The sequence below is a fragment of the Pyxicephalus adspersus genome, chromosome 3, assembly GCF_032062135.1.
Source record: "Pyxicephalus adspersus chromosome 3, UCB_Pads_2.0, whole genome shotgun sequence".
NCBI lineage: Eukaryota > Metazoa > Chordata > Amphibia > Anura > Pyxicephalidae > Pyxicephalus > Pyxicephalus adspersus.
The window spans coordinates 22,009,936-22,035,389 of NC_092860.1; the positions used below are offsets into that span (position 1 = coordinate 22,009,936).

General features: G+C 37.8%; 1 protein-coding gene and 1 long non-coding RNA gene across 2 annotated transcripts in view; one reads left to right on the forward strand and one right to left on the reverse strand.

The window, feature by feature from the left end:
• Positions 1–22,266, forward strand: part of EVPL (envoplakin) — a 32,942-nt gene extending 10,676 nt beyond the window's left edge. The window contains exons 4-22 of the mRNA XM_072403857.1: positions 5–135; positions 1,633–1,756; positions 2,446–2,568; positions 3,650–3,688; positions 4,626–4,787; positions 6,005–6,112; positions 6,828–6,923; positions 7,839–8,111; positions 8,878–9,035; positions 9,764–9,861; positions 11,370–11,575; positions 12,116–12,294; positions 13,092–13,230; positions 14,058–14,251; positions 14,455–14,605; positions 15,924–16,007; positions 16,210–16,317; positions 17,306–17,398; positions 18,642–22,266. Of these exons, the coding sequence (XP_072259958.1) occupies positions 5–135; positions 1,633–1,756; positions 2,446–2,568; positions 3,650–3,688; positions 4,626–4,787; positions 6,005–6,112; positions 6,828–6,923; positions 7,839–8,111; positions 8,878–9,035; positions 9,764–9,861; positions 11,370–11,575; positions 12,116–12,294; positions 13,092–13,230; positions 14,058–14,251; positions 14,455–14,605; positions 15,924–16,007; positions 16,210–16,317; positions 17,306–17,398; positions 18,642–22,100 (5,925 nt within the window). The 3' untranslated portion in view covers positions 22,101–22,266. The remainder of the gene's footprint in view (positions 1–4; positions 136–1,632; positions 1,757–2,445; positions 2,569–3,649; positions 3,689–4,625; positions 4,788–6,004; positions 6,113–6,827; positions 6,924–7,838; positions 8,112–8,877; positions 9,036–9,763; positions 9,862–11,369; positions 11,576–12,115; positions 12,295–13,091; positions 13,231–14,057; positions 14,252–14,454; positions 14,606–15,923; positions 16,008–16,209; positions 16,318–17,305; positions 17,399–18,641) is intronic.
• Positions 8,848–18,646, reverse strand: LOC140325812 (uncharacterized). The gene is made up of 2 exons (XR_011919731.1): positions 16,496–18,646; positions 8,848–9,018 (listed from the first exon to the last, which is right to left on the reverse strand). It is a non-coding gene; the product is annotated as an uncharacterized lncRNA (long non-coding RNA).
• Positions 22,267–25,454: the final 3,188 nt, after the last annotated feature.

Sequence of the window (25,454 nt, forward strand, 5' to 3'; positions counted from 1 at the left end):
GAAGAAAGCATTTGAGCATCAACAAGAAAATGCCAAAAATCTAAAGGATTCTGAACTTCTGCTGAAGGATCTTTTTCTGGATGTGGACAAGGCCAAGAAATATGGACACCCTCAAGCAGAGGAGATAGATAAGGAGTAAGTGTGAAAAACAGCAACAGTAAAAAGGAGATTAAATAAAACGAATAACATAAAAAGTCATATCAGTCAACACTATGTAGGTAAGGGTAAAAAAAAACAGTAGGAGTATACAAAGGTTGGAAAAGGTTAAAATATATTTAAAACACCAAATTACATTATTGGCTGTAGAGTAAGCAGTAGTCTGAAGTATCAGAAAGTGTCAGAAAATGAAATGAAATCTCTATTGAATTAACAGACACAAGGACTTCTTTGAGATTAATGACTGTTTCCAGACCATGCAAAGATATCTCTAGTTAGGACCATCTACGGTACTCCTAATAAGTTGTTTATTTTCCATTAGGGAGATTCTCCGTTCCTCCCTGTAATGTTATCATGTGCCTGGTAAATGCTTTAGGTGATAAAGGTATGATTGCCTTTAGGAAGAGTATGAGTGCCGGTAGAAGCATGTCACATAACATGCTGGCAAATTAAGTACACAAGTGATGATTAGGAGTAGGTCAAGCAATAGGCTGACTTACTGGTAGGTGTGGTACAAAGTGGAAAGTAGAAACTAGGTTCAGGGACAAGCTGAGGTCTTGAACAGGTAATCAAATTACCAGTTCAAATTGGTTTCCAAGCAATCCAGGACACACTTCGGGTTGGTTACACACAAAGTCAGTGAGACCAGTCAGCAAAGTCAGTGAGACCAGTCAGCAAAGCAAGCCAATTAGGTTGGCACCCAGGAGCCAATTCAGATGTGCATGCATGTCCCCACTTGGATGCATGCAAACTTGTAGGGATGTGCAATTACATCTAGTTACATAAGTAGGTTGAAAAAAGGCCTATCAAGTTCATCAAGTCCATCAAGTTCAACCGCTAGGGAAATAAACATATCGCAGATAAAAACCCTATGGACATAGTTGATCCAGAGGAAGGCAAACACCCTCCCCACCCGCAGGTACAATTTGCTCCAACAGGAGAAAAAAAATCCTTCCTGATTCCATGAGGCAAAAAGATGTTTCCTGGATCAACAGTCTCTTTTATCTTTACTTTAAATGTTTAATATCCAGATTATTTTCTGTGCTTCCAGGAAAGCACCCAGCTTTTTCTTATAGCAATCTATAGTAGTTGCTGAACCTACTTCCTGAGGGAGCCGATTTCACATTTTCGCAGACCTTACAGTGCACATGGATTATGTTCATACTCCCACATTGTTCATACTCTGCACATTCTTTTCTTACAGTCACACACAGATGCATCATGCGCAATTCCTTTACCTACTACCGTATTCTAGTAACAACTGTCAACAGGAAAAATAAAGAAGGTGTATTTCCACAGGGTACATTCAAACTGGAAGAAAAACCAACATTGGTTTTAACACTTCCACACTTAGTTCCAAAGCCTTAAAAAAGTTTTGGCTAGGAAACCTTGAACAAGCAATAATCTACTTTCAAATGTACTTTTTTAAATGAAGTATCTGACATATGAACACTTTCTCTTTAATTTTCTGTCCAGCATCCGCCAGCTTCATGACCGTCTAAGTAATGAATGTGCAGAGTACAGAGAAGTGTATGAAAAATACAACATTGCACCCCCTGAACCCAAAGTGAACTGGCCACAGATCCTGGACAGCAAAAAGGTACAGTCTGACCAATAAACACTTATAAAATCTTTTGAGGAAACTTCTCCTCCTTTTTCTAACGTTCATTATAAACCTTAACTGCTCAATATGCCCATAATATGGGCCAATTGGTATCTCAGTAAACATAATTGGAAGGATTATCCTGATGGCTACCCACCCTATGGGTGGGTAATGAGGTCAGCTAACTAATGACCAGGTTTTTCATCATATTTTTTTACCTAATGTTACAGAAATTTTCTAAGACTTTACCAGGATTTATAATGCTCAAATTGTGAAAGAGAACATGAAACATAATTTTTACATATGGATCGACCACCTGGTCTGGGTGTCTAGACCTTAACCCCATTAAGAATATTTGCTGAAGACTTTATACAGCTGTCTGTCCTATCATCAATGTAAGATCTTGACAAGAACATAATGCAATATTAGTTACAAAATAAATGTTCTGACCTTGCAAAGGATTATAGAAAAGATGCCATGGCAGTCTAAAGAAATATTAGAGCTTAGGCCTTTTTTTGGCTTTAAATTCTTTTGAAGGTAACACAGTTTATGTATACATATTTACATTCTGTACTTTGAAAAATTGTACATTAGTACCAGGTGTTCAAATGCGGATTCACTGGGAATTCTAAAGGACTTTAATTTGACTTTAATTGATATTTTATATTATATTGTTCTCTCTGTAGAAACAATTAGATGAAGGTCAGTATGGACCCAGCATGGCAGATGTAGAACGTCAAGTTGCAGAACACAATATACTGCAAAGAGAGATTGATGAATATGGAACAGAAATACGTAACCTGCCACAGGTAATGTTTAAAAATGTAACATCTATTACAGAAAGAAAGATTGTAGAAATTTTTACTGAAGAATACAATTTAAAATATGAAACTAGGAAAAAAAACCATTATCCATAAATTGTTCAGCAGTGTTCTACACCTGATATAAGAATGCCTTACTCTGTCCTGACTTGCTTCATTTTTCCAAGTTGACCTCCAACAGTTTAGCATAGAAAATAATGGGGATTTCTCTCAGTCTACCACATGAGCACAGAGAAAAAAAGTGTTGTCTTATCCTTGTAAAAAAAAAAAAAAAAAAAAAAAAAAAAGTACTTTGTCCCGTGTAACAGTAATGGGTGTCTCGGTGGTCAAATGCCAAGCACCAGCACTGTGACATAGGAGGAAAAATATTATTCACTAGGTCACATGGTTTCTTTTTCTTCTTCTTCAAAGCTGAAAAATGTGGTAAAAGAATAAAGAAACATTGAGTATAAGCTACTGGTGGGGCTGCCATAAAAGAACCTGTTACTTTGCAAGAGGCATAGAAACACTACAGTGTGCCATTTGCAATCAAGTAAAACAATTGCTAGTCATTTGCAGCTTAGCAAAAAAGGGTCTTGGAGGGAAACCAATAACGACAAGTAATAATTTCATAGGAAGATAGGGATTTAGTCTGTTAAAAGGAACTACCAAATGGTGACGCTAAATGGGAAAGTCCAATAGGACAATGCTGGAATACTATGCTCAAAAAGGTGGAAAGGCAAGCAAGTGAGGGCCAGTAAAATTGAAACCTTTTTAGGTTAGGATCTCCCAAAGTTTGCCGAAACAAATCAGTAAAGTTCAGGCTAAATTCCATCATGTTGTGGGAAGCACTAATCTAAAACACCTACTTGCAATAAATTATTATGTTATATGTAAGTACCAGAAAAATACTGGTGCTTATCAATTCATAGTAACCTGTACAGAATCATACTATTACTGTACAAGAACACACTAAATGCTTCCATGATCCCACCCTAAATTTTATTTAGTTGTTACATAAATTCTATTTTTGGAGGTTTTGTTATTTCTTTGCTGATGACTATCCTCTGACATTTTTCTTTACTTACAGGAGAATGCTCCCATTAAGAACCAGTATCGCAGTTTGCAGGTGAGTTACTGTTATGTTAAGGTGACCATCTAAGACTATCTAAAGAAATGAGATGGCTGTCACTCAACCTGACTGATAACAGACCCATGTCTCTTGAGCAAGGTTGTAGTGGGTGTTCTGAGGTTTGGTCCCCAAGATTCTTGTCGTGTGGGCATGCCTTGTGTTCCTGCTTATGTTGTGGGGCCACCACACTTTACCTTTGTTACTGATTCCCACAGAACTTTTATCACTTTTAGTAACATAATCTTAAGCAGTATTACCCAAACTAATGAAGGGTACAGCTGTAGCAATTGTTTCATTTAAAAAAAGGACAGATGCAAGCTTTAATACAAGTTGGGTACCAAGATGGATACTAGTTGGGTGGATGCAGCTAAAAACTAATAACAATGGGTTACAGTAACAACCTGTCATGATTTCCAAGGTTGGTTTTTGATTACTTTACACTTGAACTAAGCCATGTAAGGTAGTAAGCTATTAAAGCCATGAAATGATTTCTTTACTTGGTGTCACTGGAGCAGGAACTAAGGAGAAACATCCTCAAAGTAATTTAAGTCTGTGGTTGGAATCATAAAAAGTTAAAAGTTCGCACTGGACCCAATTTTATTACAAAATGTAAAACCCCATGCAACGAACATTGAACACATTTGTAATAGATATAGATTTAAAGTTGTCTTGGTGCCTGGTGTCCTATAGAAAGAGGAATTCTGGATTACCAGGCAAGCCAAAGATCAGTAAAGACAGCTGCCATTATTTTCTGACAACAACCTTCCTTTGGCTTACCAAAGGTAATACACAAAGGTATTATAGATGAAAGTAAATAAGTCCTTAGTTTTCATACATCATTAATAAGCTATAAAAGTTATGAAATCCATAACTAAATGCTGTGGCCAATAAATTTCCAAACATAACTGGTGGGTCTGATCTTTTACACTTATAGGAAGATGCAGCATGGCGGGGACGCCACCTGGGCAGTTTGTATAATCACCTGCATGGGTGTACAAAGGAACTGATGTACCTGACTGAAGAACAGAACAAGATCCTTAAACAGGACTGGAGTGATCAAAATCCTGACTTTTCAAGTATTCGAAGACAGTATGAGGTACGTAGGCACCAAATAAGGCCATAGTATAGAAACTGTTATAAAGAAATATGCTCCACCTCACAAGAGCACAATTGTGTATGATATCATCGGTAATCATAGGTAATGTTAATGGATTTCCTCCCCTAAAGTGACTAAATTAGGGTCTTTCAAGTACAAACAACCAAAGCTTTAACAGATTGGTGTCATTTTAAAATCTCCAGGTTTTATTACATTTTTACCTGGTCATCTCGCCATGAATGTTGTGGAGGTGCTTTCTGTTGTTATAAGGTGACAATGCTCTGGCATTCTTGCCTCTACCCTTTGGAAGCATACATAAATATATTAGGCTTCACCCCTTCCATATGCACAATAATAATATCCATAAATAAACCTATAATCCCAAAGACCCTCAATTTTTCAAACGAGTAAGGTAGTGATTTTTCTAAAACAGCCTTTCTCAACTTTTTTTTTTACACTTGGGGAACCCTAAAACAAGTTTCTGGGTTTGGGGAACCCCTATTAAAACCGTTAACAATGGTGGCTACAATAATACCTTTAGAGATACCTGAATATTAGATCTATGCAGCTGGCTCTACCAAGGCTGGGTATGGCTGCTCTAAGAGGAGAGAGTTTCTGGAATTATTCCATAGTAGGACATAAATGTTTTGAATGAAGGTTACCTAGTTGCCCTGCAAAGTTCTGGTTTAGGTTGATAAGGGTGAAAAGAACCTTTACATGGATTGTGCAGTAATCATATGCAGAATAGGAAATCTGTTTGCCAGGATATCTACTGATTCAGCCCAACTCTCCAAGTGGCAGTAATCATTTTGGAAGTCTCTTTTCTCTTCCTGCCATATGATGAAAGAACAAATAGCCTTTACATTGCTTTTGAAGATTGCAGAGCTTAGCTATCAGCTGAGTGTCACAGAAACATCTAACTCTCTAAATGATGTTAACTTTTCACACTGAAATTTTCTGGAACAAAGAAATTCACTTTTAGTTTCCACAAGCTTAAATTTGGGAATGAACCCGGGTTTATTGGTTTTCTTTCAGTTAGATCATGGCCATTGGTGTAATGGATGCATACATCTTCTTTACAGATAATGGACCTTATTGGATAAAATCTGATGCAACCAATTAGATTTTTTATATTCAGCAAGACATTTCCAAAGTTGACAAATGAATGCTCACCTCCAGCATTATTTATATTCTGTTTTATATTATGTATTTTTCAGCGTTTTAAGGCAGAGGAATTGCTGCCCCAAGAGGAGACAGTGAATAACCTGCTGGATGATGGAGACAGGATGATTGAACTCAAACACCCAGCTTCTGCCTGCATTCAGGTAAATCGCTACAAAGATGATATAAATAGTTGCTCATATATTGGTATAGTATTTGATTTTTACACATCCAAATACAAAGCTTTTCTTACAATTGGTCTTTTGTGGTAGTTTTAGGTAAAGTTGTGTTGTGCTTTATTATTGCGAAAAGAAAAAGCTCTCTGTAGGCTGTGGTTCACACTGGTCAGAGCTTACACAGAGCAAAGAATTCTCTTTCTGACCCTATATGTGTGCATTCTAGAAGCATGGAAAGTTATTTTTATGCTTTCCATTACCCATAAGTACTGGGTATTTTCCAGGCAGACTCCAGACTTGTGTTTTTGGTACAAGGTCCTCTTTAAGCTTTAAGTTTACCCTATTTGACTAGAACACATGAATAAATTGTAATACCAGGCTAATTTTCCAGGAGTGCTCTTCTAAAGCTATAAAATAGAAGCACCCAGACAGTCTGTGCTTTTCTATCAGGTCATATGGTCTCATTACTCCTCACTAAAGTTGAGAGAAGCCATATTAATAGATGTCAATTTAACTTTACCTTCATTTCTTACCTATTAAGATATAAAGAAGAGAGATGAAAAAACAAATTCAGTATGCTGCATCTATTCAGCTGTTATTAATGTCAAAGTACTGTCTTGCCATGGATAATTACATATCCTTTTGCTAACTAATGCACATAGCGTAAGCTCATAAAATAATAAATTTAATATTTGTGTCAAAGGCTCACGACGAGGCCCTGAAGGGAGAGTGGCAGAATTTTCTAAATCTGTGCATCTGTCAAGAAAACCATCTGAAGAATGCTGAGGACTACAAGAAGGCAAGGAGCATGTTAATATAGACATATTTATAATTTAGGAACGCTTTTATCTTTGCTTTATATTTTTAATATACCTTTATTCCACACATTTGCAAATCTCATTTTTGAACAAGGTTCTCTAACTTCTTCTGGTACGATGAAGCTCTGGTCCCGTTAACATTAGTGTGTAATTTGAACTATGTTGTAAGAATCTACTAATTTCAAGTAAAATATTCTAAAGACCAATGAGTCTGGCCAAGAAAAGCATGGAACAATCAATATGATATTGGTTCTGCTTAACGAGTCACAAAAACACACACACACATATATATATATATATATATATATATATATATATATATATATATATATATATATATATATATATATATATGCCACATATAATATATATTTGAATGCAACTGAATATATCTTACTAGTTTTTTGTAACTCCCTATTTAGCAATACAAGAGATCCACCTTCAGTATCAAATCCTACAACGAAAAAAGTTCTGTTTTTTTGTCCTTTACAACAACTAAATTGTACTTTAACTTAGTTAAATTTTAATGCAATTCAACCTTTTAATTTACCAGAAACAGTGTAATTTTTTTTGTTTGATATTCATATGAAGTTTATGTTGAACATTGCTTGCACAAATAGACAACCTGCACCACAGGCTTTCACCAGGGTTGTATAAACTACAAGACACTTACAGATTTGTAATGGAATGTTGAGAATATTAAAACCCCAAGGATACCTGGTACTGCATTTACAAATGATCTACTGTCATTGTAGTTATCATCCTTTTTCTTTTTAGTTTTCCTATCAATACTAACATATCAAACTCAGAAAAATAAGTCAGCCAACAGAAAATAATTCAAAATATTTGGCATATACAAAGAGCTGATTTATGTTTCTATGTCTTTACCATCACAGTTTCATGATGATGCAGATTCTGCAGCCCAAATCATTAGTGATGTCAACAAAAACCTCAACACCAAATACAACCAACCCAACACACAGACTCCAGGAGTGGTGTCTGAGCTTCTACTCCAGCTGGACAAGGAGGACAAGCAGCTGGCCCAGGCTGAGAAGACTTTGGCTGAACTCAAACAACGAGCACCAGAAGTTGTTCCCATCAAACAGAGGAGGCTAAAGCCAAAACAGGCCATTAATGTGGAAACACTGTGTGACTGGGATTCTGGAGATGTAAGTTTTTAAAATGCTTTCATTAAAAAAGAAAGTACATATTAGATAGAAAAGAATAGCAGAGAAACTGAATATGATTAAAGCAGTAGTCCAAAAAAGCTGAGTCAGATCTATAGCACTTGCTTATATTCCTACTCATTGGAAAACATTAGCTCTAAAGCAGCTGGAGCCACTCCGGAGCTCTGCACAGAGAGAGACCACTGCTTACACACTGAGAACAAGAGACCCATTCTACATGCTGACAGGGGTCAAGAAAACAAACTTTACAAATATAAGACTGGTGGTGAGGTTGCGGTGCAGTTACCACTTAATGCCCATGAACTACATCCAGTTAAAACACTACATATAGGATCTCACTCGCACCTACCCATATGAAATAAATATGGAAGAAGTGAGTGGTTTGGTGCTGCCTGTTGTCAAATGTTGAAACTCAGGTTCATTTGGAACCAACACAGTGGTTCAAGAAGCTGAGCAGTTAGTAAGGTGCCAACAACTAGGAGCTGCCCTGGAATGCCTGTTCCTACCACCCATCTGAACTAACCCTAAAACTTTGCACACCTTTTGTTTTCATGCATCTGAAATGTATTTAGGCTGATTTAAACTAAAAGTTTACTTTAAAGTTTAAGCTTTTAAGCAACAACTTGACCTATTTTAAACTTGGCTAGACCTAAGAGAAACAGGAGGTTAAGTGTACAATCTATTCAAATATTCTATATTTGGACATTACAATTTTACATAGAAGCTAATATTAGATTTACTTTTCAAGGTTCAGATAAACAAAGGACAGGTGTTCACACTGAAAGACAACAGCCAGAGGGAAAACTGGTCGGTGCAGGCTCCTGGAGGTGAGGGAATCATAAATGCTCCATCTTCCTGTTTTGTGATACGATCCCCAGATCCAGAATCTCTGGAAAGAGTAAAAAAGTAAGTGTAACTATATCTATATTCTTTTTTTTTTCTTTATTTCATTGTGCAAGCAAAGCAAACTTAAAAAAATATTCATAATTCCTTAGACAGCAGAAGTCAGGTCAAGGCTAGCTACACACCGTAGATAACTGTTTGCTTGGGCAAGATTTTCTAGTGAACATCTAGCAAGTGTACAGACGTTCTCTGAGGTCATTCACTAAACAACCATCTTGGTATAACCACTGTAATTTTCTATGGGAAAGGATGCAGCGGGGTGCCTCCCACTCATCCACCCCTCTCTATAGAAATTAACAGTGCTATGTGTACAGCGTTCATTCTACTGTCACTGGAAACAATCATATAAGGTATTAAATGGTGACTAAAATTTGATGTGTATATGCAGCTTAGAAATAGAAGATACTGTATACCAATCAGGTGCATTTTACAATGCATAGTGTTTTTCAGGACTTAATGCTAAATGAGGAAATAATTAGCTAGCGTACAGTACGTAGGTACTACAAGGGAGACCTACAATGTCGTCATTGCTTAAGAAACAGGCAGCCGATACCAGGATGTTTTCAAATTGTGCTGATGGATGGGATTAAAAATCATTTGGCAAGCAGAATGTTTCTGCACATCTATTACATCTGCCTAAAGTGACTGCTTAGCTTTTTTTTTTTTTTTTAATACTAATGTTTTTTGATAAATATGTGATTTGATTACTTATGATTATGTATTTTTTTTAGATTGGATGCAGAACTGAGTGATGTCAAAAACAAAAAGGCAGCAGTGCAAAATGCTTTGAAGTCAAGCAACAGAGAGCCTACAAAACCCAACAAGCTGGGTGAGAATATGTGACACTTCATAGACACACATTACTTACACTGGTCTGGTATTGTCATATTAAAGACACAAGGATGGGGCAATTCCATCATAAGTACCAATCTATTGATTTGGGTTATTTTTAAGCCATTGTAATCTTTAGCATCAGATCTTGCATTTTGGACATTTTTACAGGGTATAAAACATTTATAAAGAGGGTGGAGTGTAAAGTTGCTTAAAAGTGAATTCTGACTCTAAAGTTAGAAACAACATGTGCACTAATTCATGGTTCAGTTTTTTTTTTTTTTGAAAAATTAATTAAAAACAACAGTGCCAGGATACTTTTCCAACTTGAACCTATGGTCAAGGGATCTTAAATGGTCTTCCTATATTGGTGATTGCTTTCCTTTGCACAAGTGATTGGTCACCTAAATGACTCAACGCAAGTTTGGAGTAAACAGTAAAAAAGTTTTACTTGACATCTTTCCAAAGCGCTGCTCACTGGTACACACACAGGGCCTACATTAGAGTGGTACAATATTTAAGGACAATGAAAAATAAGGTTTGGTGCCTACACCTGAAGATCCTTGTTGGGTTCAGAAATTGTTGTCTATTCCTTACCAATAGAAAAGGTTAGCATGGTGTGGGGGACGGGGCCATGCTTTACATTTACTAGCTGCCTATATCACTGCACCTACTGAGTGTTTAGATCTATGGACCTGAGGGTATCCCCATCCTTATGCATTTTGTGTCATCCTTAGTATGATAATGCTAAAAGCTTATAATAAAAATGTAAACCCCTATCACCCTTTTCACAACATCTGTTTAATATGGTTTTCCTGGTATTAGTATGGTAGTCTCTTTGCATATTGCTTGCAAAGTCTAACTTTTAGATGGAAGTTTCTGATAAGAATGCTTTGCATACAGTAATGGTATTTGGGAAAAAAAACTATTTTTATCAAAAATTGCCACCTGGTTTCTAATATTAGGAATACTCTAGTTTGTCCACGGATTTAAATCCTTAATGGGAATGCACTCATGCAAAACAGCGTACTTGTGATCCTTTTGGGGCGCAAACCCTAACAACTACCTTCTCCCATTTGATCTATTATGTATCCTATTCAAACCAATGTCCAGTGTTCTGAGCATCCTGTCTATGTTATCTAAGATGTATAATCAGCCCTCCCTCTTCCACCAACACATCCACCCTGTGTTATGGAGATGGGGAATAGGGAAGTAGTCTTGTAGTTCAGCAAAATAGGGCTAAGCAGGGCTGACAACATTTTCTGCAATTTTAGCACAGTACTATATTGTCAGCCCACAGCAAGAGATTAAAAATAATTTTCCTCACAGTCAACTGTAATCTCTGTACCTTTCAATGAAAAACATGCACTTTTTTTTGTCCAGATGTACATTTTATTGTTGTTCCTCTGTTGTGTCCCATTGAGTAATGATGCTCCATTGCAATACACTTTAATTAGTAAGGGTGATTTTCACTATGATTCTCAAAACTATATATTATTTGTACAGCTCCTGTGGGCAATGCTCCTGTTCCACCAGCCCGAACATCAAGTATTCCAAGTGAAGATCCTCAGGGAACACAGATCCTCAACAAGCTTAACAAAATCTATGGAGATTTGCAAGACACAGAACAAGAGATCCTGACAAGGGTTCGCTCTCCTGTGAACCGATCTTCACCAAGTCAAGATCTAACAGGGAGGCTGAAGAATCAGGAGGTGAGTGAATCGAAAAATATTTACATTGGAGTATATGTCTTGCCTTACTTTTTAGGGTCACTTTAAGGCAGAATAGGGGAGGATAGTAGCTCAATCAGGTTTTTTTTTTTTACTATCCATGCCCTTGCTTCCTAAGCCACAGACAATGACAAAGTTCTGGGCTAGTTGGCTTCATAGGCCTCGGAAAAGTTCACATTTTAAGACACTCAAAATGTTTTTCTAAAGATTAGCAAACAGGACAACACATTTTTTTTGTATTGGCACTTTTGTACCTTGATTACTTCACCTTTCTTTTGAGCACCCTTTAGAAGTGCCTAAAAGACTGCTAGTATTTTTATTTTTTTACTTTTTCTTTGCTTTTGTTACAATTTTTTTGTTACAATTAACACCAATCTGCTTGAATTCAGCACCACAACAGCTATTACAAGTAAGAAAAAGAGAACCAATGTTCTGATTTGGAGATTTCTTTTCTTGATTTTAGAGGAATTCAGCTTTATGTTTATTATATTTAGCTAATGGATTACAAATTTAATTTTGCAGGCAACAGCTCGGCGTATCCAAGGTATTGCAGCAGAGACGGATGCTGCAAAGAGAGAGTGTGAAAACTTCCTGGCAAAGAAACCAACGGGATCAACAGCAGCCCAACTCCCAACCACCCTAGCAAATGTTAATAACAAGTACAATGATGTCAAGGTCCTCTCAACACTCTACGGAGAGGAGTACGTAACTATACGTCAATAGAAATTGTCATGTGTAGGATGAATGAATGGGAACCTAAGTTCTAGTGTGTTTTAGTAGATAAATCTGGGACATGGGAATCACTGGTGGTATTTAGTGGATGATGGTTATTACCCGTCTGTTTTTTTACTTTTTTGCCAATGTTTCCAACTGTGCAGTGAGTTTCCTTCTCTTCCTGCCCTACAGATCAAAAAGGAAATAATAAGGGATTTCTTTAGGATGGGGGAAATTTACCTCTTATACAGTCCTTACTGAAAGAGGTATTCCCCTGAGATATAATTTCCCTCCATTCCTCCCCTGCACTTTGTGTCCAAATGGTGATAATCACCAAAAAAATGGAATTTCTGCAGTGGGGATACAGACAATAATAACTTGACTGTATAAACATAAAAGAACATCTAGATATACCGATTGTTTGCATACTCTTTATTATCTTTTTTTTTATGATTCTATTTTTTAATATATATTCTGGAAAACATTATTAGCACCAATGGGTGCCTTGTGCAATCTAGACTTGCCCAAAATTATCCAGCACATGACAGACAGTTATCAATATTAAAAAGCAAATATATAGACATAGTGACAATATTATAAGTCACTGGTGTGTGCTGCTTCCCTCACCCACTAGATTGTAAGCTCTTCTGGGGAGGGTCCTCTCTTCCTCCTGTGTCACTGTTTTTATCTCTCTGTCATTTGAAACCCCTATTTAATGTACAGCATAGTACATGTACTCCTCTTTTTGGCAGCCTTCACATAGTGTTAAATTATCTTTTAACAGAGCTAAAGCATCTCTAAATTTGGAGAGTCAGATCAACAAGACTGAAGACATGATCAAGGGGTTTGAAAGTTTCCTAGCACAAGACAGGGCTTTACCTGCCACACCCAATTGCATCACAGAGCGCACAAGTCATATTCAGGTAAGAAAACACATTCTGATTTGGAAAAGACACATATGGAAAACTGTAACTTTGGAGAACAGCATCTGGCTATAACCAGAGCAAGGTGATCTTTTGGCAAAGAGCAAAGCATGATGAGTAAATGTATTTACAAAGGAGAAAACAGTACTGCTCAACATCAGATCCCGATTTGACAGTTAGTAGGAAAGATGTATGAGTTACACAAAGGTATCATTCACTTACATATAACTAATTGTTCATTATTACTGGTCACCATCCAAAAGCATACCTTTATTCCCATAGGCATAGTGCCACAATTATCATTCTTGGCATAGTTTGGTCATTACTTATCAAAACATCCTCCCAATAAATACGAGGGCTAATAATGACACACTGAGGTCACTAAAAGCCTCTACAAAGTCATGTTACAAGAGCGGAGCCCTTGAAAACCCATCAGAAATAACATCTGATGCCCTTTATTGATTTGGCCTGGATAGGATGAGCCTTTGTTGTGCCCTAAGTTCTAATAATTTATAACTAGTTGTAGACATGCACAATTCAATATGAAGGAAGTAAAGCAACTTTACTCGTCAAGCATTGAAATTCCTGGAAATTCAAGTTTTGCCACACTACATCGCCAGGAGGGTGACTCCGTTTTTTCTATTTATTTTTAAAATGAAAAAATAGTGTCACCTCTCTGCCCCAACCTGGCGATTGGACATGGAAGCAATGGTACACTAGTGAGGTTGAGGATTGTGGATTGTGAATGTCAGTGTTGAGCAGATCTCTTTTTGGCAGCTTTCCTGGAAATGCAAAGTTTTAAATATCATATTCATTTCCTTAATCAGAAAATGAAAAGGGACCTAGTGGACAAGCAGGACAATCTTTTGAAGCTGAACCGAAGCTTGAAGGACACAGAGATGGCCTGCAGCTCTCTGCAGAGCAACACTCAGGAGCATATTCCTGACCTGCCACAGCAACGCCTCCAGGTCCAGAAACTGAATGACAGATACCATGCTGTAGCTGATCAGCTGGATCAAAGGTGAGAATTTAAATATATAACTCTAATGTTTTAATATATGCATATAGTAGGGAAGGGTTAAAACCCTTGTCAGTTTATTTTTCCCTGTTTTTATACCATGTGTACCAGGCATAAGACTGGCCTACAGATGTGCTTACTGGGATACCTAATGCACCCAAGTGCTAATGGTTCTGTTTTTTTTGTTTTTTGTTTTTTTTTTGCAGAGAAAAGATGCTCAGGGACGCCAACCTTCCATATCAGCAGTTAAAATCTTCCACTGAGAATTTTGACTCATGGCTTAAAGGTCTTCCACGTAACCAGATAACAGCATCAGATAGTCCAAGTCAAGTCAACTACAAGCTCCAAAGCCAAAAGGTAAGTTTTCCCTGGACATCATGATCGAACACAAAAGTTAAAAGATACATTTAATCCTCCTATATAGGTGAACAGAAATGAGGGCATAAATATCTAGTCCACGGTCCGAGTCCCAGTTAAGTTAACTGTCAAGTTTGATAAGATTGTTTTTGAGAGAAGTGTTCAACCCAGAATTTTTTTTTAAGGCCAGGTAGTAGAAAAATTGTAGGAGGGTGGCAGCCCCTGTATTATGACCAAACTCTTTAGTAGCCACTCAAAAATAGCCGTGTGGTCACTGAAAAATGCTGGGTGGTGCGTCCAGCTAAAAGAGCCTGGGGAGAACACTGGATGTTGTAAGCTTATCATTGGTCATAATCCAATTTAGTTTGGATGCAGCAGCAGTCAGGATCATTGCTGGTGTTCAAGCAATAGCCAACCTAGCAGCTAGGAGGATATAACAGACTAAACATAGAATGCGATGATTAGTGATATTAGTAACTAAATGAAAAACCTAAATCAAGAAATGCTCAAATACTGAACAGAGCCACCAGATATGTGCTGTAGAATCTATTTGTGAACATCCACGAAAACAAGGCAAAGATTGGACCACTCTCTCAGGAACCAAGAACCATCTAAAAAGAAATTTGTAGTTCACTCCAATCTTTGGACGATTTATAGACATTTTAGAGTGTTGAGCAGCCATATATTGCCAATTCTCTAGGTCATAATGCATGTTTAATTGTCTCTCCCAGAGTTTCATATAAAAACGTTTGTCCCTAGAAAGATAGATAGATAGCTAGACAGATTAAGGAAAATAACCATTTGGCTGAGGTGATAGATTTGCAAGGAATTCAAAAAGAGTGGCCCTGCACAGTGGGTGCCCAATTTTTTTGAATCCATAACAAGTATGCAGTGCAATGGTCCAACATTTCTAATCAGCACACTAGTTCCAGGGGAAGGTGAAACAAAATTTTAAAGCAAATAGCATGTTTAAAAGGCAATGTCACTTCTGTTAAGTCTTCACTTAGGCCTTTTTCAATTTCTGCATGCTAGTAGTTTATTTAAAAGAACACTCGACTGCCATTACTTCTGAAAAAGCCAGTTGCCTGGTTGTTCTACTGATCCAGTATGCTGATCAATATCTCTTGCCTCTTAAGTGAAAAAGAATATAATAACGTTGTTAGGATGATAGCAACCAGAATTTTCAGAAGGTCCGTAATGGTAACCCACAAATTCCGCTCAGCAAAAGTCTCTTTTAAATCACAATTACTCTACAACACCAATAAAACCCTTTACAATGTAGAAGACATTTTGATCTGAATGTATTATGTAATTTCAGAGGCTTGTAGATGAGATCCAGAGGAAGGAACCAGAGAAGAACAATATTGTGAAGCTTTCCAATGACCTGACCAATTCTCTAAATGTAAGTTCAGTCCTCTGTCCTTCTTTACCAGAGTATCTGATATGACTACAGCTGCCTATGAGTAACTAATGCACCACAATATTACACATTTTTGTTGAATTTGCAGAACAGCTAACCATATTGTTGACGCTAATTTTAAATTTGCCAGTTACATAGAAAAGTAAATTAAATATTTACTCTCTAAACCTTTATTTTCTGAAAGGATTATGAGTCTCAGGCTGAGAAGTACTGCTCTACCCTGGACAGCTCCATTGTCTCTGCTGCCAAGAGACCAAAACTCAACACTCTTCACGAAAGCATTGAAAACAAGGTAGGTCACAAAGAACTAAAAAAATATACAGTTCCTTAAATCTGGATCAGATTTTACTATTGGTCTTGCCTAATTGCACTTCTCTCCTGTACTGAAATTGCTTACTCTGATTTTACTGCACACTGTAAGCTCACTATATAAATGCAGCAGGTTATATAGAACCAACCTTATTTCCTACCTTGTATGTCTATTTAGTATCATCTTCTTCAGCCATGGCCTCCTCCTTAGATTACATTAGTACCCTGCCAGTCACTCCCACCAGCCATGAGGGTCCGGTTCTAAATTAAAGTGTGTAGTAAAGCAGAAGTTTTATTTTGAAATGTCATCAGCATATTGATAGGGAGGGGAAGGTTGAACCAACATTAGTCAAAACTATTAATTACAAATGGGCTAGGCATTTTATTAGGTTTCTTTTGCTTTCACTTTTCTGTGATACCAGAAAATTCAATGTTTGCAGAACAAGATGGTACAGACAACAAAAAAAACCTTGCATCGATTCCTGGTATACACAGGGCAATTCTGACTTCCGATTTCCAAACCTATAATATGATTACATCTGAAGGGAATCTGAAGGCAAATCAGAACATGACAGATCATAGGAGAGTGTTTTTGAGTTTCTGATGAGACATGGATATATTAGAAGTGTTGGCAAGTACTGATTGAATGTACACTTTGTCATTTGTACAAAAAAAAAAAAAACACTAAAAACTAGAAATTTGGATTACTTTCTAATACAGAAAAATGGTCAAAAAATTGGTCTCTGGCCTCCAATGTCAATTAAAATATTGAGTGGATAGTCAAGCACAAAATTGGTAGATCTGCTTGTGTATACAACAGTAAATTTCCCTTTACTTTTCCAAAAGTTTGCACAGAGCTTGAGGTCAAATTTCCAAGCTTTCCAGTTTTCAGTTTTGTCAATCTGCAGGTAATTTAAATCTGAATTTGCTTTAAACTGATTTTTTTTTTTAAATCTCTGCTTCGCTTACAGCAAAAGGATTTGGTGAAGCGCTACACCGAGGCAGCAGTGGAGAACAAGCAGCAACTGAATCAAATGGAGTTTGCTAAAAAAGTTTTAGACAAGGTAATATAACATCGGGTAAAAATATGTTTTCTAACAAAAGAGAATAATAATAACTATATATTACGTGATAGTAACAAAGGATGGCTGTTTGCAAATACTGACATAAAACAAACGGGAGGGCCAATGGCTTCAACATTAAACATATGGCAAACATTACTAAAAAGTGGATACAATTTAATGGTATACAGGAGAAATAACCTTTTGGCGTAAGAATACTTCACAAAAAGGCATGCAAATGAAATCATTGGTGGCAATACAAATTGGGGGATTTTGTATTTTGGAAATATGTGACCCCCCTCGCACCGTTGATGCAGTCATGTGGGAAAGTAAGTGCATCTTTTCCTAGCTTACCTGAAAAAAACAGAGCTTCACATGGAACTAAACCCTGCTTATACTCACCTGTCCCCATTCACTGCAGGGTGTGGCCATCTTCTTCCTTGTTTCGATCTTCAGCCGCCTTGATTGGCCGGGCTAGTATGACAAAACCTCTGCACCAAGAGTTCATTCAGTCCTGGCAAACTGCTCATGAGCAGCTCAGCTTTTTGACAGGTCCCTGGAGTGATCAGGAAGATACGAGTGCTTATTGCAGAAGGGACATTGCTTGTCTCTTTCTGTAATATTGCCCTGCCTCATCAAAACTTTGTAAAACTTCCACTTTCTTTTGAACCGTGCCTATAGACAAAGGTTGCGCCTCAAAGTGCGCTTTAAAGCCCTCAGATTACACCAACAACAACTGAATTAAAAGTGTGGGAGAAAAAGCCTTTGTTTTCCACAAATAACATCAGAACAAGACTATAGTTTGCCATTTAACATAAAGGCAAATACCAGGCCTTCTGGAACAATATGCTGTGGACTGCTGATTTGAAAAAAGAATTGTTTGTGTTAAAGACTTCAAAATTCAACGTCAGACTCTGGTGGGCAATCATAAAATATGTCTAGGAGAAGTATTTTCTGATTTAAAGGGTGGAATATGAGCTTTAACTTTTTAGCGGAGCCATTACCCAGCAGCTGGGATTAAGAACGAGATAGTTTTTTTTAGTTTAGAGCAAAGAATTTTTGGTACTAATATTTGTAATGCTAGTTTTATTCTAATATGGAATAATCCTATTCTCACCATCTATTTAACAAATCTGCATATATTGTATAATGCACTTTAAACAGTTGCAAAATAGAAAAAAATGTCAATGGCTTAAAGAGAAGTTTTATACAGTTTTATTCATATTATGTTTGTTTGTTTCTTCAGTCAGATATGGCTGATGGAGTTCAGCTATCCGTACAGCAAAATCTACGCTCAGAGAATGCCCTGAGATTAGCCAAAGAATCAGAGAACTTGTCGAGGGAACTGGAAGAGGAGAAAAGGAAAGTGGCTCAGGTACAGCAAACACTGGAAGAGAACAGGAAAAAAATCCTTCTGCTAAAGACACAGAGACCTGTGGAGAGACTGGAAGAAAAGGAAATGATACAGTACTACAGAGAACCTAAGTTGGAGAGTGAACTAGAAGTAATGAGATCACAAGCCGAAAATGCCTACAAGGAGAGACAAAACACTCAGTCTGAGATAGACATAGTGAGTAAAAAATTGGTGACTTTGGAAACCCAGAACAAGACCATGAAACCAAAACTGCTGACCAAAGAAGTTACTGAAATAGAAAAAGACTCAAGTCTAGAATCCCAGGCCCAGAACTTAAAAAAAGAAATAAAAGATCTAAAGGAAGAGAACAACTCTCTATCACTGGAATTAGAACGTTTAAGAATGGAAGTGCAAGTTCTGGAGCAGAAGCAGCCCAATGTGAAGGAAAAAGTGGTGCTAAAAGAAGTAGTCAAGGTGGAAAGAGATCCTGAGATGTTAAAAGCAACACGGTCGTTGCAACTACAAATTGATGATGAGACCTTCCGCAGAAGATCCCTGCAAGAAAACATTGTGAAACTGAGGAGCAGAACAGAAGAGTTGGAGAAACTGATAGAGAAAGTTGAGCCTAAAGTCATTGTAAAGGAAGTAAAGAAGGTAGAACAAGACCCTGAAATCTTAAAAGAGGCAGCCAGGCTGAGAACTTTAATAGAAGAAGAAAGAAACAAAAGCATAACCCTGACCCGAGAGTTATCAGAATTTCAGTCCAAGTTTGTTTTGGTGGAGAAACAAAAGCCCAAGGTGGAGATTAAAGAAATAGTCAACGAAGTGTTTGTAGTGCAGCCTGAAACCGAAAAGGAAATTGCTCGATTGAAAGTTGCTCTGCAAGAAGTCACATCCAAAAAATCCCAATATGAGACACAACTTCAAACTACACAAAATGAAACATTCATGCTGAAGTCACAAAAACCTGTGGTAGAATATAAAGAAATTGTCCAAGAAGTAGTTAAGTTAGAGAAGAGCCCAGAAGTGATGAAAGAAATAGACAGATTGAGGGGACAGCTGAAAGACCTAGAGTCCACCAATGCTAGGTACCTAGAACAAAAATCCAAGTTGTCCATCGAGAGAGATGACTGGAAAAAGGAAAGGTCAAAAATTGAGACAAAGGTAGTAAACAGAGAGGTTGTTAAATATGAAAATGACCCTGTGTTGATCAGAGAAGCAGAGCGTCTGCGTCAAGAAGTACGAGATGAATCTCAGAGAAGGAGGGAAGTGGAGAGCTTAGTATATGACTTACAAAGCAAGTATATGTTGTTAGAGAGAAGGAAACCAGAAGAGAGAGTTGTGGTACAAGAGGTTGTTCATGTACAGAAAGACCCCAAGATAGTAGAAGATCACAACCGCCTGAGTAGAACACTGGATGAGGAGGTCAGTAACAGGCGTCGCTTGGAACGTGATGTTCAACAATTGCGTACTCTTGTACAAGAAAGAGAGAGACTTCTGAATTTCCAGGAAGAAAGGGATAAGAAACTTGCAGCAGAAAAAGAACTGCGACAGATAACTATGAGAATTAAAGAGATTGAGGAAAGCCCACCACCTGTGCAGGAAAAGATTCTTATGGAGGAAGTGGTGAAAGTGGAAAGGGATCCAGTTTTGGAACAATCAGCAGCTTCCCTCCGCAATGACCTGGATAAGGAAAGAACGCAGATACTAAATATTGAAAGAGAATGTAAAAATCTTCAAATGAAGATAGACATCCTACAGAGGGAAAAATCTGTGGAAAAAACAATCTATAAAGAAGTCATCAGAATGGAGAAGGATAAGGTACTGGAAAGTGAAAGGGCCAGACTGAGAGAAATGTGCATCAAAGAGAGGAACGCCAGACAGGACTTGGAAGATGAGTCAAGAAGAATCAAAGAAAAGATTGATAGGATGGATACAATGAAAAGGACATGGTCTAAAGAAGAATCAGATCTTCAGAAAGCCAGATCTCAGGCACAGCAAGAGAAGTCAGGAATAGAAAAAGAGTTATTGGAACTAAGAAGACAACAACAACAGAAGAGTGTGTTTTTGAGCAAAGAATCTGAACTTCTAACTCAAAAGGCAGAAAATGAGCGCCAGAAAAAAATGCAGTTGGGTCAAGAACTGTCCCTTCTTGAATCCAAAATTCTTAAGGAAAAGGACAACATATACGAAAAGGAAAGGAACATAAGGGATTTGCAGTCTCGTGTCAACCGTGAAGAACGCAATCAAGAGACACAGATGAGAGAGACTAATGTATCCACCAAAATTTCTATCCTGGATCCAGATACTGGGAAAGAAATGTCACCATATGAAGCATACAAGAGAGGCATTATAGACCGCAATCAGTATATTCAGTTGCAAGAGTTAGAGTGTGACTGGGAGGAAATTTCTACAATGGGATCCAGTGGTGAAATTTCTGTTTTGTTAGACAAGAAAAGTGGAAAACAGTATTCTATTGAAGATGCCCTAAGGACCAGAAAAATCACCAAAGAGGAATTAGAAATGTACAGAGATGGCAAAATTCCAATTTCAGAATTTGCCCTTCTTGTGGCTGGAGAAAACAAGCCCCAGGCCGCCTCCATTGGATCCATAATTGGATCTAGGTCGCCAATGACTTCCCCTACATATCAAACCCAAACACGCAGTTTCTTCACCCAAAGTGCACACAAAACATTCCAAGATGATAGCTTTCCCATTGCTGGGGTCTATGACACTACTATTGACACTAAGTGCGCAGTCAGAAGTGCAGTCACAAGGAAATTATTAGATCCAGCAACAGGTCAAAAGCTTTTGGAAGCTCAAGCAGCTACTGGTGGCATAGTTGACATAATAAGCAAAGATAGGTATTCTGTTAACAAAGCCATAGACCGAGGGCTTATTGATAGCAGTAATACACAAAGTTTACTCAGCGCCCAAAAAGCCTTCACAGGTGTGGAGGACCCGGTGTCTAAGAAACGGCTGTCTGTAGGAGAAGCTGTGCAAAAGGGACTTATGACCAAGGAAGCAGCTTTGCCATACCTGGTGGTCCAACACCTTACTGGTGGCTTGATTGATACCAAAAGGACAGGAAGAATTCCACTTTCAGATGCAGTAGATCAGGGCATGATCACCAAAGAGTTGGCTAATGCGATACAAAACGAGTCAAATTATGAAAAGAATCTCATTGATCCTATTACCAAAGAGAAAATGAATTACAAAGAAGCTATGGCACGATGCCGAAGAGACCCAGGAAGTGGTCTTCTGCTTTTGCAAGGGGCATCAGAGGGCTATCAGCCTGCAGTTTACCGTCCTGTCAATGTCATACCATCTTTAACTTCTTACAAATACTAGTGGAAAAGCTTAAATGTTATGTTTTCACTCTTTTTTTCAATGTCTTTGTATCCTGTTTATAATATAATGCTATGATATTGTTCTTAGGGTAAAAGGTAATGTTATATCTGTGGTGTATATTCATTTGTCTCCTGTCTGTCAATAAACTTAAAAACTGACCTTTCTACATTTTCACTTCAAGACTTTTATATTCAGCAATCTAGACTAAACTACAGGTATCTTCTTCCATCTGTGGATTACAGACCAAAGTCCCTGGTCCTAGGCTACGTACACACGTTGTATGATTCTTGCCCGATAATCTCCTCAGGGCTGTCCCGACGGCTGTCCTAGAGGATCCACAGACAATGAACAAGGAACAACTGTATTGAAAGTGAAGGAGAGAGAGCACAGTGTAGTGCCGTTCTGATGTTCTCCCCCTCCCCTCTCCATAGAGCAGAACAGCGTTGTATGTACAATGCTCATTTGTGCATCTTTCAGTCTTTTGTCGTTGAAGAGGATCGTTTCTTTCAACAATTATTGAATATGTGTACCCAGCCCTAGTCTGCGGGAAGCAATAAAAAACATGCCAAATTTCCATGTGCCAAAACATCTGGTATTTCCAAGATGATTACTGGATCCTGATGAATTGACTGCAATAAATCAGAAGGCCAAAACCAGTAGGAAAACATTAACTTACCAGTAAACACTAAGGTGGTACGGATAGTATCAGTAGAGTTTAATACCCATGAACAACATATAATGATCCAACGAGTGAAAAAAGAGGCACACACTGTGGTAAAAAGTGACCGCGTTCTAAAAGGGATTAAGTGCAGTGTTCAACCTAGCCCCTGTGACCCAACACATCAGTAACCACCCAAAAACAGCCGGGTGGTTCCTGAAAAGTGCCAGGTGGTGTACCCAGCTAAAAGGGGCTGGGGAGAACACTGTAAGTGAATAATTTAAGCCTGTAACTTTCAATCCAATACATTCACATACACATGATATACTTTCTTTTCAAATATTGAAAATTGAGTTGTTAATATTACAAAGTAGCAAATGTGCCATTTGAACAACTGAAATTAAAGCCAAATATTAACAATTACTGCCTGGACATGTAATAACATAAGTTAGCTCATAACAGATATGCCCAAAAGATAAAAATATAAAGAAAAAACACTGCATACGACATAAAAGTACACAAAACAGGGATACATGGTAAAGAGTCAGGAGGACCAATTGAGCCCTCAGCACAGTTTTTAGGCTAGGCTAAGCAAAACAAACACCTGGGGGATTAAATGAGCTTGCCATGAAAAGATTCAGCAGAATCTGAGCCTATAGGGCATTTGTACCAATGTATCCCAGAAGTCACAATCCATAGTGGAAAGAAGTGTAAAAGAAAAACAAGAGAGAACAGGATAGGGAAGGAAAATAAAAAAATGGTTGAAGAACAGGCAGGGTACAGAAAAAACCCAAAGCAGCTATAAACCAGTGAGATCCAAATGTAAAGTTAAACTGTTGGGAAGTGGAGAAAAAGGGATATGGAAAAAAAAATAGTAATAAAATCATAACAGTAGCATTGTGAAACATCAAGAAAAAACATTACCAAAAAGAGAAGAAACAATATAGAACACGTACAATGTACCATTTTGTGTGGGTATTGACAAAGAAAAAAAAAAGATGGAAAAGGAATCAATTAAGGTAATGAGAATTAACAACAGTATTTTATAATAACCTAGAAAAGATCTTGTTCGACATACGTCATCAGCAATTTTGCACAAAAAGGGACAAAATGGAAAACATTGTACAATTGATTCTCCCTCAGCCAAAGCGTATCTCTTTGTCCAAATTGCCACTAATAAGTTTTAGTAGATTGAAACAGGGTTTGGTGGGTAACCCTCTACACCAGTGTTACTTAACCAGGGTTCCCCCAGAGGTTGCCAGGGGTTCCTTGAGCAATGGGCAGTTTGTGACTCTCAGGTCAGTTTACCCAACACCAATGATTTTTCTGGCAATCTGTAAGAGTGGCATTCTTCCCACTAGCCAGTAATGTAAGAGACATTCTTCCCACTGACCACCATGATAATGTACTGTGAGCTGTGGATAGTAACTAAGCGGGGGTTCCCTGAATGTCTGAAAGTGTTAAAAAAGTTGAGAAACACTACTTTAAACTGTTAGTTAATGAGAATGCATCTGTTTTGAGGACGTTCCCACTGCAAGATTTCCCTATACCAGGGACAGAATAACATTGTTTTAATAATTTCTCATTAGTTTCTCAATACCAGAGACATAAGTGAGCTCCCAGCAGGGAAACAGACTGCAATAAAACCTGAGAGATGTTTTAACCACTTCCCGTTTCCACCACAGATTATTTTACCTGAGATTTCACTTAAGCTTTAGCAATGTTGAAGGGTTTAAATGTGCAGAGTGCAAAAGAATACTTGACCCCTCCTGTGAATGTTGTTTAATTTTAAGTAGTAGTAAAACTGCAGAGGTAGCAGCTTCTTGCTGCTATTTCCAGTAATATATGCTGAATCTACCTTGGGTCATTTAATGCTTTTAGCTTTCAATGAAATGAAACCAGGGCTCTATGTTGGGGGTCTCGCGAAATGTTAATATCCTTTAGAGGTTAAAACCTTGTTTCAGTCATCCCAGAATGTAAAGAACAGCTCTATACAGATCATATAGACTCACCGTCTTCAGATTCCAGCTCACCCAGTGCCAAGTAATGTGATCCAAGACGGGGAGAAAATGGTTCCACAAACCTCGTGTTCACTTTAAGTTTGTGCTGAACTGTTAAGTTGCGGGCTGTGAGTTCTGCCTCAGACTTACTGTAATCATAAAAGTTAAGCCTGCACAAAAAAAAAGAGACATGTACCTGGTTACTCTATTAGTTAGACTTATCGATCCAATGTTACAGGAGCATTTTTATTCCTTAAGAGACTCTTCACATATATGCGGGAGCTTTCACTGCCCTATGCTATTGCAAATGCCTGGCTGTCCTGAAAGGCAAACCTCCAACACTTTCACTTCCTGCCTCACACACAATTGAAGTCAACAAGCAACCCATCTCTACTAAGAAGTGTTGGGGCTTTGCACTTTAAATCTGCTAGCACCTCCATTCTGTGTTCAAGTACCTCATATGGCAGTAAGCACATAGACACTTACAGTTAGGTCCATAAATATTTGAACAGAGACAACTTTTTCTAATTTTGGTTCTGTACATTACCACAATTAATTTTAAATGAAACAACTCAGATGCAGTTGAACTACAGACTTTCAGCTTAAAGCTGCGTACACACGGCAAATTTTTCTCGCCCGATAATCGGTATCGGCCAATTATCGGGCGAAAATCTGCCGTGTGTACAGTCGGTCGTC